General features: G+C 39.9%; 1 protein-coding gene across 2 annotated transcripts in view; it reads left to right on the top strand.

The window, feature by feature from the left end:
* Positions 1-17,775, top strand: part of GLCCI1 (glucocorticoid induced 1) — a 56,320-nt gene extending 38,545 nt beyond the window's left edge. Inside the window, exons 5-8 of one of the 2 annotated variants that reach the window (XM_053262193.1) lie at positions 2,998-3,150; positions 7,164-7,374; positions 13,625-13,745; positions 14,784-17,775. In XM_053262193.1, the coding sequence (XP_053118168.1) occupies positions 2,998-3,150; positions 7,164-7,374; positions 13,625-13,745; positions 14,784-15,132 (834 nt within the window). In that variant the 3' untranslated portion in view covers positions 15,133-17,775. The remainder of the gene's footprint in view (positions 1-2,997; positions 3,151-7,163; positions 7,375-13,624; positions 13,746-14,783) is intronic. The other variant, XM_053262194.1, reaches the window with a different exon arrangement.
* The last annotated feature ends 1,122 nt before the right edge of the window (positions 17,776-18,897 follow it).

Below are 18,897 nucleotides of genomic sequence, written 5' to 3'. Positions count from 1 at the left end.
AAGGATAATTTCTCCCCAGCATTATGTCTGCACAATAAAAAGCTGCACAGCTAGCACTTGGACAAAGTTGAAGAAATATTGTCTTTAAAAAAGAAAGAATGCAACACTGTGGCTTGTCACAGCTTTGAAGGCGGTCAGAAGAAAGCATTAAGTTACCTGCTGCCTCTTTATTTGAGCATAGACATCCAAGTTACCCACTGAAAGTCATCCAAAGAGTTATATTGTCTCAATTTGCGATGTGACTTTGCTGCACTCCTATAGATCTGTGGTCTTCAAAAATGTTCATTTGCTGCTACCTGGTGGTTCAGTCAAACAGGCTAAAGAGGTTTTGTTTAACTTTGACATGTTCCCACTGTTGAATCATTGTAAGTAGGATACCTGGAGTTATTATTTAGTCACTAGCTGAACCCACACAGAGCATCTGTGAGGTAGCTTACTTACTTTTAGGGGTTTTGTTGGGAGAATTCTATTGGTTGATTGTTTCTTCTACACTCCCCAGCGCCTCCTTCCCCAGTCTCTCTTCCTGCCCTCTCCCCCCGCCTCCTTCCCCAGTCCATGCCCTCCCTCTCTCTGCCTTCTGCTCCAGTCTCACTTCTTGCCCTCCCTCCCCATTCCCTTCCCGACCTGGCCTCCTTCGACGGGCTCTGGGGCTTCGCCTCCCATCCTTCCCCTCCCTCCCTAGCCTCCACCACCAGCTTCCTGCCCGTTTCCCCAAGCAGGCCACCACCAGCCGCACACTTCCCTAAGTGGCCAGCCGCCTTGCTGCCAGCTTCTCCAAACGGCCCACCACTCTTGCGAGTGGTGCCGACTGCTGGTGCCCAGCCAATCCAGTGCCTCCGTAGCTCAGCCAATCAGTTGAATGCCGGGACGCACTCTCCACACATCAGGCATATCTACAAGGATTAAATATATGGATAGATGGTGGCTTCTTCAGAAATCCTTATCCTCTTGTTCTCTGGATTGTAAAAAGTGAGTGCTACCAAAAACATACTACATACAAGTTGACTGACTACATCACTCACAATGGGCACAGTAGTGTTTTTGATCTGCCTTCCTGTTGTTGCTCCCTTTTTCATGACTCCATCACTCTGCAGTCATGCTTTAGCACACGTTCTAAAACGACTAAAACATAATTTGGTAGGCATCACTGAACCCTATAGATCTGTTGGTAATTTAGCCCGTATGATTGTGAGGAAAATCTAAAGGGGGGTCATTTGAATTTTTTAAAATAAGGAAATGCTTGACTAACAAGCAGAAGGTTGCTGGTTTGAATCCCTGCTGGTACTATATCAGGCAGCAGCGATATAGGAAGATGCTGAAAGGCATCCCATACTGCACGGGAGGAGACAATGGTAACCCCCTCCTGTATTCTACCAAAAGAAAACCACAGGGCTCTGTGGACACCAGGAGTCGAAATCAACTTGACAGCACACTTCACCTTTTACTTTAAAGTCTAAATACCTGAGTGATACTCTTGGCTAAAATTTAAGTGAAATTTAGCACAATTTTTCTTTGTAGCTTACAGAAATTACACATAAGTTGGTTACTACTCAGAACCTTTTAAAGCTTTAGATAGGATAGGATATAATTCTGTTCCTCACCTAGAACCTTATTGCTAATTGCTTCATGTGCAAGTGGTGAGGTTAGCAGGTTTTGCTTAATTCTCCTCTGAAGGCTGTGAAGAGCAGTGACAGAATCACTCTCCCCACCGCTTGCAGAGGTCTTCTATGAGAAGGAAATCCATTTCTTCAGCTAGTCTTTCTGCTTTCTCAGTCCTTAGTTCTGCATTCTGTGTTTTGCTTTGATCTATCTAGAGTTTTCTTCCTCCTTCCCCACTGCCCCCAATTCCCTCGTTTGTTCACCTGTAACATAGTGGGACACACTAAATGAGTGCCATAGCTGTGGTGCCAAAATCTCTTGAATTATTTTTTTCATTCCCTCTCTGTGATTAGAGTTGTATACATTTAAATACTATTGGTGAGATTTTTAGTTATCCACTACTTTGTGGTAGAGTGTGCTGCCCATCATCTCAATAGGAGTTTGAAACTGGATTGTGTGTGGCTAGAACATTCTAAATATTTGGTATGCAAATAATGAAGAGGTTATTTGGCTGTTTTGTTTCAGCTGTGGAATGAAGATAACTTAATGAACTACAGTGTTAACTAAAGCACGGCTCTCATATAGTTTTTAGAAAACCTCAATTTAAAAAAATAATTATCAGTTTGTCTGGATCCTGCCCTTTCTAAGTTCGTGATAACTAAACAGCACTGAGACATGACTAACTTAAGTTGCAGTAATTTCAGTTGGACTTTGTCATTGTTAACTGAGTCAAGATCCTTCCCAAGATATCCATCTGAAACAGTATCGGTAATTAACACATGACACAAATAAAGAGGGATGGACTCAATGGGTGTAGTCTTCACATCAGTATGGGACACTCTTCTGAAATATCATGCGCTCTCATCTATAATGGCTTGTGCTCACATAGCTCTGGTAGTGATCTGTCTTGCAACATTATCATTTGAAGTACCGTGTTAGCCTGCTGATTTTCCTATGGTGTCTAGATAGACCATTATAATGGGACATATTGAGTCCTATCTCACCGCTCTGCTCCATCATAGCACCATTGGGGTAGTGACTGCACAGGTGTTCCTACATACATGCAATGCCTTAAGCTTGCTGATAACAATACAATACTACAAGTTAGTGTTATAATCTCTTGCTCCAGCACTGAATCAGTGGGCCAGACCATTGGGCTTGTGTGAGGTAGGAGTGATTGGATTTTTCCCTTTTTATGTCTGTCTGTCTGTCTCTCTCTCTCTCTCTTCATCATGAATTTGCAGCCTCTGGGGTGTTCCTGGGTTCAAAACTGATACATAACTCTTTGGTTTGCTATTTTTGGAACTTTATAGGAGTACAGAACTCAACCTTTCTCCTCACTAACTGTCCAGTTGTAAGTTTAAAGCTAATTTCACATGTCTCTTGTTTACTCTAAAGGCTTCTATCTCAAGATCAGTCCCTATGCCACTGTCAAACATTTCAGTGCCAAAATCAACTGTTTCACGTGTGCCCTGCAACGTAGAAGGAATAAGTCCTGAATTAGAAAAAGTATTCATCAAAGAGAACAGTGGAAAGGAAGAGGTGTCCAAGGTAAGGTGATGCTAAGAGTAGCTATTCTAAAGAGCAATGTCATTTCATATTGAGAGTGTAGACATTCTGCAAGCACATGAATATAAGCAGCTATACAAATATAGCTAATATTTTTCCAACCATATTGTTAGTGAAAGGTGTCAGAAGCTTCTTTGTATGGTATTGTATTTAGCTGTGGTGATGAACATGGAAGTTGGTAAAGTAACCTGGATATCTATAAGAGACTTCAGTATAATAATTGGAATAAGAGAATATAACCGTAGAGTTGATTTTACGGCTCACTTAAAGTGGTCAGAATTGTCTGCCTTTGTTTCACCTTGCCACAATGTATGTTACAGACCCAGTGACGCTATGATTATAATACGTGCCCAGAATTGAAAGGCACTTGTTGATCAAACACAGGATCATATAAAATGTATATTCTTGACCTCTTAACAACTTATTGCTGGATATTTAGGGCTTTCCTAACTGTTGAGAATTTTTGCTCTGATCCATATGAGGAGGAGCTATCTTGATTTCATTACGACTCTTGACAGTTTTAAGTGGTTTGCTGGATTGTTACCAGAGCTTTTAATGCTCTGTAATATGGATCTAAAACCAGCCTCTTTTCTAAAGAAATAACTAGATTCAATGTTCATGCCTCAATTCAGTTGAAGAAGTTGCAACAAATCAATTTGCTGATGGAGACTAAGACATAATTTCTAACTCTTTTTATTTCAAGAGATTGCAAATTGAGAAAAAGTTCCAATTTTGAATTTGCATATCTGTTGCTACAACTACTAAAAACACAGAAAAGAAATTCTGGGTTCATATCTATGTTAGGTTAATGTTTTCAGTACCCCATATGTAAATGAATTTTTTCATTGAATGAAGGCTAGTGCCAAGAAAGGACCTACATGTCTTTCTGCTATATTGTATTGTCTCCTATATCTTTGTCAATGACTGTGCTGTATAATATACTCTTTAGGCACTTGAAGATATGTCTTCTAGGTAAATGGTGCTTAGTGTGGTTTGACCTATCTAGTAACAGATTTTAGGTCATTGGTTTTAATCAGCTCAAAGCTTTGTGTCCTGTGCTCTCATGAGACTTCCTGAGAGATCATTAGCTATTGCTGACATCACAGTATATACCCTCTTTACAGGCTAACTTTTCTGTTCTGTTCATAAGCATTCAGCAGAGTGCATAAAGGTGACCAGCTGCCCTCCAAAAAAGCTAGACAATGCAGAAATTGTTATATAATTCCCCATGACTTTTATTGCCCATAGTGTGTCTTAACTATCATGAAGTAACTTACTTTGTTGAAAATAGGACGGCTGGCCACAGAACTGGGTCACATAAATACAGTTTTTTAGATTAATGATTTTATTTACTTTATTCCTGTTACTTTGGTTAACACCCTTTGAGACAAATCTACATACAAGTCCTTAGAAATCTGAATTTTACATGAACATTGCAAGTACAGCATTGGCTGCTAAGGGTGCTTCTTTTAGCAGCCTTTATCAGCAGCTTTGTGGTGTTGTTATTATTTCAGTTTCTATACTGCCCTTCCAAAAATGGCTCAGGGCGGTTTACACAGAGAAATAATAAATAAATAAGATGGCTCCCTGTCCCCAAAGGGCTCACAATCTAAAAAGAAACATAAGATAGACACCAGCAACAGTCACTGGAGGGATGCTGTGCTGGGAGTGGATAGGGCCACTTACTCTCCCCCTGCTCAGTAAAGAGAATCACCACCACGGTAAAAGGTGCCTCTTTGCCCAGTTAGCAGTATGGTTTGTAGTGGTTGCTGGCTTGGCAACAGCCATTAACACTGCTCTGGCAAGGACTCCTGCGCCAGATATAGCACATATGACAGTGCTGAGTGGAATTGAGAAGGTCTTTAAGCCTAGCCTATGAATTCTTTGGCCCCATCAGTTGTGAGTAGTGTAGGGTTCTCTTCACCCTGAAGTGAATGGCTCGAAGATGTACCTATCTCAGTGAAGTGCCCTTGCCATGCCTACTGCTGCAGTTTCTGTGGGTTCATAGGATCAGACAGTGAGTAGCAAATGGAAAGCAATCTTGAAATATCTGTTCGTCTTACAGGAAGGCAATGCTATTTTTATACACGTTGATGTCATTAAAAGCTTTGAGTGAAAAGTTAAAGTGGAATATTTCAATCATCATTTTCTAAATCTGCAAAAAATGGAATGCCTTGGTGAATTGGAAGCTTTAATTGTAGCTAGGGAAAATCGTAAAATGCAAAAGTTATTTCACAAGCCTTGGTAAGGGTCTTGCATGAAAACTTGTTCTATAAGCTAAATCTTGCTTTCTGGAACTTAAACCCCTTTACCTTTGCACTCCTGTCAATGGACGGGCACACCAATGGAGTTGCACACCAACTCTTCACATTTTCCTTTACAGCAGCCTATCAGAAACTGGAAAGTTGTCTCCCTTTTTGGTATCCTCTTTAGAGTAGACTCTACATTTCTGTATCTCTGGTCACTTCTGACTATTCTCATGTTCTTCAGCAGTGGTTTAAGTTGGTTCTCAGTAGTTAGCTTGCAATGAAGCAATTACTGTGAGGCCATCATTCATTTAATGATGCTAACCCTGCTAACTGAGCAAAGAGGCACATTTTAAAAAGTGATGATTCTCTTTATTTAGTATGGGGAGAGCAACTGGCCCTATTCATCCTCAGCACAGCATTCCTCCAGTGGCTGAAGGGATTTTTTAGGATTTATAATTTTTTAGATTGTGAGCCCTTTAGGGACAGGGAGCCATTTTATTTATTTCTATGTAAACCAGTTTAGGAAGTTTAGTTGAAAAGCAGTATATATAAATATTTGTTGTATTCGTAAAGGCATTTATTTTCAAAATGATTTTTAGTGAGGATGAAATAGTATAAAAATCAATTGGGTACCTGTTTTTATATTTAAAAAATTACTGTAAAGAAAAAACCCATACAGAAGGACACGCTTTGTATATGATTACTGCATCCAGGATCTTATATGCTGCTAAATGGAGACAACAAATAATTCTGACTGTAGATGAGTGGTTATTAAAGTTATGGGAATATGCCTCTATGGCTAAGTTTACTGCCTTCTTATGGAATACTTCAGATGAAACATTTATTTCTATTTGGGAGCCTTTTATAATTTAAAATTTAGCACAGGGTCAACACCCTCATCCAAGATTTGGTTTTTCTTTCTAGAATAGACGACTAATTAGTGTTGGTTAAAAAAAAAATTGTGTGTGTGTTTTGGGAAGTGGAGAACAGAGGGTTACTGAACCCCACAATTGATGTATGTAATTATGAGATGTCCAAGAAATGTTAACTGCAAAGTTACTTTTATCTATTTTTTTTTCTATGTCACTTTTCTGTTTCTGTTATCTTGTTGAAAAAATAATAAAAAGATATTTAAAAACACACTTGTTTACCTAGTAGTTGCAAAATGGTGGTTGAAAAAAATGGGACAAAGTCAAATGGAATATACTGACTTAACCCTCAAATTACTGCTGCCTACCTGTTTAAGACAAGGTTCCAGTGGAATGTGGGTTGTTTTCTCCTAATGTTTGCTAAGGGAAGACTTTTGACTTGCTTCCATTGTAATAACAGACTTTCTTGAGCTGTCACTTTTCTTGTTTCCTCTATAGCCACAAAATGGCTTGTTTTTGTTTCCTTTAATATTGTTACTATTAAAAAATGCCAGAGCATTTGTGTAGTGAGGATACATCTCAGCATGTGGCTGAACTGCTGAAGTGCTGCATCTATCCCTGACATTTATTTAAGGATATAGCTGCACATTTGAGTGACTAGAATTTCCCTGCAGTCTGTTGCACTAAATGAGTTGATGAACAGCATGCCATTGTGTCACTTGCCTCCTTTTGTAGGAAGTTGACTTCCCTCCCTCCTGCAAGGTCATGTCTGGCTTGAAAGAAATTAGCACAGGTCAAAGTGCCCTCCAGGCTTCAGACTTCGCTGTGGGAGAACGGGTTCTCACCATGCATTTTAATAGTGTTGTTTCCATTGCAGCCCTTGGATATTCCGGATGGTCGAAGAGCACCTTTACCTGCTCACTATCGGAGCAGCAGCACGCGCAGCATTGATACGCAAACCCCTTCTGTCCAGGAGCGCAGTAGTAGCTGCAGCAGTCATTCTCCCTGCATATCTCCCTTTTGTCCTCCTGAATCTCAGGATGGGAGTCCTTGCTCCACAGAAGACATGCTGTATGACCGTGACAAAGGTGAGGGCCCATGTGAAAGGCTGCTGGTGGTTTGCTTTTTTACCCTACTGTACACTCATTGTGCTACATCAATTTTTATTTATTTATTTATTTATTTATTTGTCCTCTTGGTGTGAACGACTACTCATAATTGTGTTTGGTTGTTTACATATGTTTTCCCTCTTGTTTGTGCAGTTTCACAAACATCTTCCATAAATGTCAGGAGGACACAGCAAACAGTCTTAACTCCTTGTGAAAGCTATAGCTTGAAGACTTAGGGAGAGGTATTAAGGAAGTGTTTCATAAAACAGTGCGATAATCACTGGTTAAATAAGTGAACCCAGAGTTTGTGAGAACACTTGTGGGGTTTTTTGAAAGTAACAAAACCTTCATTTATTCTTAAATATTCTTTATTCATTCAGCAGCAAAGATTGAAGTAGGAAGACAAAATCAACACACAATATATCATAATATGACATGTTGTAATAAAGGATTTCTGGCTGTTTTGTCATCTGTATTTGAAAGTCTGACAGTTCCTCTTAGGAGCAGAGGTTTTCAAATGTTGTCCATTGGTTTTTGTATATTCTGCGGTTCCACACAAACACAGGAGTCAGTGTTATGCATGCTTAGAATCCTGCCTTTCTCTCCAGTCCCTACATCAGCAAGTTTCTAGGCCTTAATGACTGTTAAGTAGAAGGGTGTGGCCATTGTCTAGTGAAATTTCAGAAGCCAGGAAGGGGTGTGGATGGCTTCCGTTCTCCACAAAGCTTCATCCTATAACTAGAAGTGAAATCAATTGTGCACATTAAGCAAGAACTGTTAGATATTTGTTTCATTCATATCCAAGTATTTCTCTTTGGAGCTCAGTGCAGTATATTTAAGGCTTCTGGGTGGTCTCCCATGCTGGCCCTTCTTAGCTTCAGCAAGGTTGTTCCCTCATGTACTTCCAGATCACGCCCGAGGACTATATGTGAACATGTTCAAGTGCTTGATCTTATATTAGTTATACAGGTTGCAAGGTTGAGTTTGTTGGTGCACTTTGTATTCTTTTTGAAAGTTATAAACTTCCCCTGGTCGATATAAACCATTCTAAATCAACAGTAAAACTGTTAGTCTTCTGATATACAAATGTGAAACAGTAAAAAAGGATTAAGAGAGAAGAGAACTAATGTGATGTGGTTAGAATTTTGGACTAGGGATGGGAGACCAGGGTTCAAATCCCCACTCAACCATAAAGCATGGATCACCTTGGGTAAGTCTCTCTCAGCTGAACTTACCTCACAGTTGTGTGAGCGTGTGTGCCCACACATGTAATTTCTTATGTTGTCCTGAACTCCAGGGAAGGGTTGGAATATAAGCGTAGTAGCAATAAGAATGTAAAATGAAAAGTGATGGCTAGTAATGCTGAGTAGACCAAAGATAAGTCTTTTGGAGAAGGGAGTGAAACTCCTGCTCCTTCACAAAATCTTTATGCAGTCCCTGTTTCCCCAATCCCCCTCTTATTACCCTCCCCCCTCCCCATCTTTCATACTAACTTTCTGTCCCCACCCCCCCTTTCATTTTAATATGACTATATCCTGTGCTCTGCTTTGATTCTTCAATAGTCATATGCTTCTCTTGTAGTTTAACCACTTTCATCACCCAATAAGAATTGCATTCTCCCTCTCCCATCTGCTCACCACTGTCCCAGTCCTCGCTCCACCTGACTTCTTGTAACTTCCTCTCGCCCTCTTTACCCACACAGTTACTGTGCACGGACGAGTCCTCAGTTCCATATGGTTTCTCTGTCTGTCTCTTCTGTCTTGGCTCTAGCAACTATATTCAGTTGGAGCCAGATACAGTGTATTTTTTTTCTGAGCCAGCAAGACATTCTTGTAGTGCAAAAGAACCTAGGGAATGCTACCTGGAACCGAGGCCACCTTATGAGCACTTGCTTCACAGGAAACCATGGCTTAAGGTGATTATTTGATATCGTGATATTTGGAGGAATGGAAATGTGATTACTAGTTCTGTGCAGAACAGCATAATGTGGTGTTTGGGGGTGTGAAGAAGCAAGGCACAACCGCATTACTACTTCATGGTGCAAAAATGCAGTCCATTGTTGGCACATTCATGTACAGTTTCTACCACTAGAGCGGTATCACAGTATATTTTTTGTACTCTTCCTCCAACCCGACTATTGCTCTTTTGCCACTGAAACTGAACTAGTCAAACCCAGCAAACCAGTTCAGAGGATAAACTACCACCCAGTTGAATGGTATAAATCCTGGGTGATAGCTGTACATTTTGCCTCTAGCCCTTGTGTACTACTGAATACTATCAGTGTTGGTTTCAAAGAAGGTTTTAATTTTGTCTTAGTTTCATGCCGACTCAAATGGTGTTTGCAGAAGTAAAACCATTTTTTGGGTGAACAGAGCAAGTATAAATCCTGTTAACTGCTGCAGTTATTCGTGGTCTTTGTGCAGTCCAGTATATAACTTCTGCGCTTAAACAGATCTGTCTTTTTGAGAATGCTCTAGGGAGCTGGCACTCGCATCCCCCTCCACTTGGGGGGGAGGTTCATTTTCTTTTTGCCTTCTGTGTCTGCTTCAAGGAAGCCACAGAACTTTTTCTCTGGTGGATAAAAATGGCTGGGTGTGCCAACAGTTGAGTATTTTGGGCTAGCTGTTCTCGGATCTGGTTAAAAAACTAATTGCAATGCCATTTTGGAAGGGGGGCAGTATATAAATCAAATAAATAAATAAATAATACTTTAGGATGGATGTAGTGATAATCACTTGCTTTTGGAAAGCTGTTTATACACAGATGGTTACCTGTTAGCCACTCTTTTTGGAGTAAGTGGCAATTTGAGAACAAGGAGTGCATCTGCTCAATAGTCCAGTGGTCACCCAAACAATAAATGTGCCACATCAACTGTGTTGTATGTTTAATAGGTGCACACAAATAACAGAGCACTGAATAAAATATTGGTTTTTGTACATATACTAGATTGTGTCAGATTTTTTTACTGGATTATAATCCTAAATTTGGATCACAAAGCGTATTGTAGGACAGTCTACTTTTCCAACTAACTTGCATAGTCATTTTTTCAAAAGGAGTATTTGGTTGTGCCAGCCCAGATAATATAATGTATGCAATCTCATAAAACATTTCTGGATAAAAAAGGAAGATGAGAGTTATGTGTTCTGCTTTTAAATCTATAAACAATTGTTGAGAAACTTGATATTCACTTTTATTTTAAATTGCTGACTAATCAGTTTGCAATCCCTGGCTCTAATTTAATGATAGATTGTGTGTGGTTGATTCTTAGAACTTTTTGTGTCTAATGTGTTGAACCAGCAACTCACAATGGCATTTCTTTTGTTATCGATTCAATTTTTGCAACTGCCATCTATATATTGCTTATTCAGACAGAGGCATATTTACATCACATATGCTGAAGAGATAACATTATAGAAACATAGGGAAATTATATTGACGTACACAACTTTACTTTAATAGTTTAGTTAAGTGGATTCTTTTAGCAGTGTATTTGATTTGTGTGTAGGACCATGGATTACTGGAATACATAATTCCCTCTTAAGAATTACTGTATTAAGAAATGCACTTTTAAAAGGCATACCAATATATCTGGGGTAGACAGTAGTGATTACAAGCTCTCCCCCCTGCCCCCCACCTCAGAAGTGTAATTTGTGCCAGATTCTTGTGATAGTTTGCATCTGCTTTAAGGAGCCATGTTGTCGGTCCTTTTTTTGGTTGTTGTTAAATAGGCTTCTCCCCCACTAAGCAGCCAATTATTTTCTTGCACTTTCCTGTTCTAGAGTAGAAGTACCCAAACTTCTGTTGTGAAGTCTACCTTCAGAGGTTCTGTCTCTGTTCAAGCCATCTGCTATCTCTCCTATAGGACTCCTCTATGATGATTCAGCCTAAAATGGTTTACAAACACCATGTACTAGTGTTTTGGCAGGAGACATTTTCAAGTTCCAACATCTTATGCTAAAAAGGCATTTAAAATAATACCCACAGATTCTCTACTCTGTTGTTCCTTGTCATTTCTTCTCTGGCTAAATTTCCATTATACTTTTCAGTAGTAAATCAGCTTTAAGCTGGACCTGACTGTGCTTCTGAATAGAAAATGGAAGTTAATAATTGATCAAGCGTGGGGAGAACTAACCTGCTGGCCAGACACAGACCTGCTTTACATTTCTAAAGCATCTTTTCTTTTCGGTCTAAGGCTGCGCTTTGACCACAGGCTCCATTGCCGCTCTTTGGATCAGATCAGCTGTTTACTTTACATTTCTATAAAGAGCTGCTTAAATAGGTTGAAAATTTCAAAAGAAAATGAATATAAAGTCTGCAAAGAGAACCCATGGTCTGCTTTGGGATGGGAGAGTGATCTTTCACAGCGGGGGATGGAGAAAATGTTAATGGCACCTGTTGTGTGTGTGGGGAGGGGGAGGTGAGAAAGGGCCCAGCCTGCAGTGTGATTAGATGCAGTTTTATTGCATTAAAAGTGCCAGCTCCACAGGGTGCCAGTGATTAGAATTCAGTTTGGTGACCCCATGTGCTATTTACAGCCTGCAGGTTCGTTTTTTGAGGCCTTATTCTACAAAGAAAGATACTGGTTTTTGGCCTTTACATTTTGGATTGTAAAATAGAGCCTCACTTCTGATGAGTACATCTTCTTTTTTCTTTGTAACAGACAGAACATTGAGCATTCATCCATCTTTTAAAGTTGTTGAAGATTCTGCTTATTGCACTTCCATTCTATTCATTTTTAGGGCTGGCTTTGTGTGAAAGATTGTATGTTTGGAAAATTTTATGGGGTTTCAGAGGATGGATGGGATTGAGAATACACAGGGAAAATTAAGTATGTCATTACTATTACCTGAGGTTTGAGAACTGAAGGGTAATAGTGGTTACTCAATGTAAGAGTTGGCTGTTCATATTAGAATGGCTTAATTGACTCTTGCATAGACACAGGAATGAATATTGGCAGATCATAGTGAATAATCAAAGCTTCCAGTTCTGTTGATGGTTTTTGTGGATGTTTGCTTCTGAGGGTAAACTTGGATGTCAAAACGACAGAGGAAGGCTTTTAGAGGAGCCAAATAGCAACAATTGTAACACTTTTGAAAAATTGAGTAGATCTTGAATGCGTATTTTCATCGCTTTCCATAATAGCTTTCAGGTGACTTGAGGAAATGATGGTTGCCAATTTCTCACACTCTTGCAGTACATAGTAAGTATTCCTGTGTGGTTGTATGACCACTACCTACAAAGACAACACTCCATTGTTTACATTAGCATATATCCTAGGATGAAAGAGCTATATCTGGAGTCCCTTAGTTTGACAGCTCTCTTGCAGCTCATCTCAAACTCTGATTTCATTCCTGAGTCGTACTAGATAGGTGTCTCAAGTTGTGACCTTCTTGCAGATGCTGGACTATGACACTCATCATCCCAGTCGCAAAAGCCATTGTGACTGGGAATGATGGGGGCTGCAGTTTGAGACACCTGATACAAACAAATTTGAGGTTGTTACCACCAGAAACTCAATGAAATACAAAGGCCCTGAGTGGGCCACTGTGGTGTGCCTGCTGGCTTCTGCTTTTGTCATATGGGCAGTTAAAGTTGAAAGGTGTTGCCAAAAAGAGCCATACCACTGTGTCAGTCATGAGCAATGAACAAGGAGCATTATCCTGTGTGATAACTCACTTGTATTTCTCAGATTGAAGGGATACCTCAGTATCTCTATTACACACTTGTTTTTGTTCCTTATTACTCTGTCAGTGAGATACAAGATTTCTGTCACTGACTTTATATTTCAGAAGTGATTTGTGAGTATTTTTCAATGTCTCTGTTTATGCATTGATAAGATACAACTAAACTTTAAGTTATCATTAGCCACTTGCCCTTCTTTTGCATACTCTGTACATATTGCCCTAATCATTTACATTTTTGAAACGCATAATAAAGAACTTATTTGTTTCCAGGATTACAGCTCTGCTTTATTCAATCTGCAGCGTTCTGGATAAAAATATCCTCCTATTATGTGCTGTTGTATGGTAGATTACTGCTTCACTAAAGCTTTTATTCAGAAGAAATGTGCTATACCAGAGTGTTAGAAATAGCTTGCAATAAAAGAAGCTTTGTGATTTGAAGCAAACTGGCATTAGCGGTGAAGTTGTGCAAAAGCCATCTTGTTTGGAAATCAAATTTAATTAAAAAGCACTCAATCCCTAGTAATGCAACTGCTTTAAATTTTCAGACAGTGGGAGTAGCTCACCGTTGCCCAAGTATGCCTCCTCTCCTAAACCCAACAACAGCTACATGTTCAAACGAGAGCCCCCAGAGGGATGTGAGCGAGTGAAGGTCTTTGAGGAAATGTCGTAAGTAATGCCTTTTATATCAGCTGGGATCTGCAAATGCAGGAAACCTTTTTACTGGACCTATTCAACTGCAGATGAATAAACTACTCCAGCTGATCTTTTTTTCTTTCAGAAGCAAACCACTCTTGCCAATTTTGCACAGGCAAGAAGTTGAAGTGTTGCTGTCAGCTCAAGGGGGAATGGAGCATTTTTGTTCTTGATCACGTGACTGTATTTTTAAAAGCACAACCAAAGCAGAGCTATGGATTCTTTAGTATGCCAAAAAGACTTTGCTGCATGTATAAAGCTGCCTTTATAAGGATACCGTTTTAGCTTTAATTCTTTAGCCTTTACAGCTGACAAACAGCAGCTGTGGCCAAAGAGTTTTTGGTGGTTTTCGAAATTTTTATTGAGCTGTAGTTTTATGTGTGTGTGCGTGTGCGAGAGAGAAGAAAAATGTCCCAAATTTAAGTTCAGTAGCTAATTACGTACTTTAATTCATTAGTCTGGCCATTTTCTCCCCCTGTATTCCCATACAAGGAACTAGGAGAACGAGAGCACGTGTTGCAGAGGCCAGTGGACAGAGCCGGGGCATTCTGCTTAGCCCCAGCAAAAAGCCCTGCTTCATAGTTAGTAGAGGGTTCTGAATAGAACAAGGCAGCTTTGCTGGGTGAATGTATGGAGATCTATAGAAAAAGGCACACTTGTCTGAAACTATGCTGTCCTTTTCTGTGTGTTTGTGAGTGTGTTGTTTAGATGATGAGAAACCTCACATGGAAAGGTTTACAACATGGTTTGTGCATTCAAATCCTCTACAAAAGTAGTGCTGAAAGCTGCAGATTTTCAAATGAGTCTGTGATGGGGTTTTTGCATGTATATTCCTCTATTGCTGTGGATCAGTCAACTGACTACCAATATGGAAGATGTTTGACCATCTGTCAAATAATCCCATTCCTTGTCACTCGCATTTTAGCAACATGTAGAACTGCAAACCTACATTTGGCTGTCTTGAACTTCTTAAGTGTGTAATTCTGACTTGTTTTCTGCTCCCCCTTGTAGGACTCGTCAGCCTGTCTCAGCCCCTCTCTTTTCATGTCCTGACAAAAACAAGGTTAATTTCATCCCGACCGGATCAGCTTTCTGTCCTGTAAAACTTTTGGGCCCTTTATTACCTGCTTCTGACCTGACACTCAAGAGCTCTCCAAACTCTGGTCAAAGCACAGCTTTGAGTACTCTGACTGTTGAGCAGCTTTCATCTCGGGTCTCTTTCTCTTCTTTGTCGGATGACACCAGCACAATGGACTCTCCAGAGGTCTTAGTACAACAGCCATCCCAGCAGCCACCACAGCTTTTGCAAGAGCTACAGTCAGAAGAACACGCCCCTCCTCAAAGCTACATGATGATCTAGAGCAAGGCAAAGTGTCCTCTCAAACTCAATTGCATGAGTGGCACCTTTTCCAGAACAAAACAAGGCTACTTATCAGCATCTTTCTATATTTCAGTGCTGTTCTTGGCAGGGACGGAAATGCTCTTCTTCAGCATTTTAGTGTGAGTGTCAGGGTGGGGTGGGAAAAGAAGAATGCTTGCAGAATCGGTGTATCATTACGCATTTTAAGTGGAGACTATGCATTTCATAGACTGTTTGACCAGATTAGTACTGTGTTGTGTTCTGTTTCAAATTCTACAGTATAAATAAGCTCTATATCAAACAAAGGTTGCCTGTCTAAATAGAAAATGTCTTGCTGTGTTGTGTTCTATGGAAATACTGTACTTCAGGATTATGTTTACAATTTATCCAGGTATTTATGTTTTGAACTTCTGTAATACATACAATGCAAAAAAGAAAAAAAAATGGCCACAACAGTTGCACAGTGCCCACCCTATGGCCTAGCTTCAGGTACTTCTCTCGAAGTCTAAACTCAGGTAACTTGGAATGTATATCATATTGGAATATAAAATATTTTACAGCTAAAAAGCTAAAGAGGAAACATCACTCATTTGTTCTTATATTGGAAGGTTCTGAATCAAACGTGTTTAAAGCTAATGCTTTGCTATGGGAACATCACTCTTCTGCCTTTCCTTATTTTATGCATTAAACTTTCCTCATTACATTCCACTTTCTTGGAAAAAGTGCATTCTGTTCCAGGGGAATAACAACCCTGGACATGGGTGAACATGAGGAGAACCAGCAAATCTGTGATGTATGACATCACATTGTCATGTGGTTACAAGTAAAACAACTGTTGCATCTATTGTCATTTCCGTGTGTAAATTGTGGCATTTAAAAGTTTCAGGTGTTGCACAGTAAAATGACTGTTAAGCTGTTGTGAATAAAGTGTTCAGTTCTAGGCTGTACATAAGAAACATTCCATGGCGTGTGTGTGTGTGAGAGGATCGAAGGCAAGAATGTTTTCATTTAATTTCAGCAAATTGTTCAGGTTTCAGAGGGGGTGGTGGGAATTTCCTCTCCTGTTTGTGCTGGCAAGTTAAGAACGTGAAATGCTACTGTTACCGGTTTAAGAGCCTAATTAATGTTTAGTTTCTCTTTTGGAGGAAATGTTCATTTGTGTGCTGGTTGGGGGGAGAAATTCTTGGATTTTTGACAAGCAATAATCGGTGAATTGTTTTATTTGTACAGTGAGTATTTTTCACTTGGACTATGGAAAAAATTTGAGGTCCTCTCATAGGCATACAAAACCTATGAGGTTTTGTTTAAAAAAAAAAAAAAATAGGAGGAGGAAAAGGGCGGGGGGAAGCAATAGTTTTTAAGTTGTGTTAACTAATCACAGCCTTTAATAATACCCTCTGTTTTAGATCATTACCAGGTAAATTTCTTGCAGTTTGAAGGTGGGTGGATGATGCTGGTGCTTGTTAGTTGTACATACCTTCAGAGATGCTGCATAGCCTGGAAGCATCTAGCAGCATTGCCTTGCCACCTAGAACTGCAAGAGCACTGCATTCAGAGATCGTGTCCTGCAGTACAAAGTGGATCCAAAGGCATAAGGAGCTTAATATTCTTGGGTCTTTGCTTTCCGTTAAGTGGAAGTAGCTTTATGCAAGTCTGTGCCTAAGAAAAGCTTGTTTTCCCCCTGTTCCAGGAACTCAAAAAATCTTTTGCTGCAGCAGCATTTACTTCACTCCTCTACTTTGCTTGTGAAAGAATGGGGGGGGGGAGAATAAAAAGGCCTCCGTACCGAAGAGGTAAAAATAGGGAAAATTATATAGCACATGTGTGCCGTGGCAAGATGAAGCCCACTTTCCTTCCTATCATCACCAAAGAGTTTGGTAATACCCTGTCTGGAAGCGTAGACCTACAGCCTCTTGTTCAGTTGTTGTATGACTGTAAGAACAGGCTAATAAACGGGAAAGCTAGAGATGTTTTTCACAGTAAATCTTTTTTAAATACAGCAACAGGCATCTTTGACCTTGCTAATCTCAGGCCTTGGCGAAAGCACTATATAGTTTGTACGTAATAATATAAGGGGGAAAGCCTCAGTTCTTGTGACCTAAGTGCAAGTTCGTTGACTATTTACATTCAGTTTTAATATCACAGTACATTTCCTTTCATCCTCCAGTTGTTTCCAAATATTAATACATACTTGTGATTGTTGATGCTAGAGTTTGTGGGGAGCTCTATCAACTGACTTTTAGATCAAGAATGAACTCTGGTGTACAATATTTACAGTGACATTATTTGTCCTGTTTTCCCATGAGAAACTAAAGATTAATTGTCACACACATTTGTTCTTATATTGGAAGGTTCTGAATCAAATGTGTTTAAAGCTAATGCTTTGCTATGTAAATTTTCCAGCAGTTGTTGATCTCTAATATATCCTACATCCAGCAGTAGAAATTTGTCAAATATTGTTTCAAGAGTTTTGTACATAGTTGTACTGTTGTTTCTAGCAACTGTGCTGAACAGTATTCAAATTACCACACAATATTGCTTTACACAAGGAAATGTGTGGCTTTTGTTTTGTATTTTTTTCAGTATAGAAGTTCCTGTGTTTTATTTAAATAAAATTATTAGGAAAAACCCCACAACCTGCAATATGTAGTGTGTTGTCCATTTGATTTGAAAGCAGTGGAAGAGCCAAAAATCAATGGGTATAGATCTCTTCTAATGTTTCTGCTTCAGAACATTGGGGGAGGTTAGGATCATGTGTGCTGTCCTAACTTAAACACGCACATGCTCCCACCCCCCCCACCCCATTGCAGTGAGATTCCAACAATGTATATAACATAATCGAGGATAGTAATATAGGAAAAAAGGCTGTTTTAGTCCAGAATAATAGGCTTAGATACTGCTCATCCAAGCAGGATGTGGACCCGCTGAACAGCACTTGTCAACCCACTGCTAGTACAGGCAGAGGAGGATCCGGGCCAATGACGCTTAGCGTCAGAGCAGCTGTGCCTAAATGATGCAGTGTCATTCACCTGGAGTCACCATCCTGAGTGCTGCAGAAACAGCAAGATTGCATCCCTCTTGAGTGTGTGGCTTACTGTATGATATCTAAGCCATAGAGTGAGTTGAAAGAGACCTTGGGGATCTTGTAGTCTAATGCCTTGCTCAGTGCAGAAATCTGCTACTAATAGAGATCTGGAAGGTGCTCTAGGCCCCGGATCATCTTGGTTGCCCTCCTTTGCACCTTTTCCAGTTCTATACTATCCTTCTTTAGATGTGGTGACCAGAATTGTATGCAGTATTCCAAGTGTGGCTGCACCATAGTTTTGTATAAGGGCATTATAATATTAGCTGTTTTATTTTCAATCCCCTTCATGATTCCTAGGATGGAATTGGCCTTTTTCACAGCTGCTGCACATTGTCAAAATTTTCAATGAGCTGTCCACGGCAAGCCTAAGATCACTCTCTTGGTCAGGTAACAGGGAGCTCAGACCCCATTAGTGTATATTTGAAGTTGGGTCTTTTTGCTCCAATATGTATCACTTTGCACTTGCTTACATTGAACTGCATTTGCCATTTTGGCACCCAGTCACCCAGCTCCTCACAGTCTGTTTTGGATTTCATTTCCCTAAATGGCTTAGTGTTATCTGCAAATCGGGCCACTTCCATAGTTACCCCAACTTCTAGAACATTTATGAACAAATTCTAGAGCCCTGGTCCCAATACATATCCCTGGAGGACCCCACTTCTTTCTTTCCTCCATTATGA

This window comes from Hemicordylus capensis, chromosome 6 (genome assembly GCF_027244095.1).
Source record: "Hemicordylus capensis ecotype Gifberg chromosome 6, rHemCap1.1.pri, whole genome shotgun sequence".
Classification (NCBI taxonomy): domain Eukaryota; kingdom Metazoa; phylum Chordata; class Lepidosauria; order Squamata; family Cordylidae; genus Hemicordylus; species Hemicordylus capensis.
The sequence above is the reverse complement of the archived record's forward strand: the minus strand, read 5'-3'. Positions and strand labels throughout refer to the sequence as shown.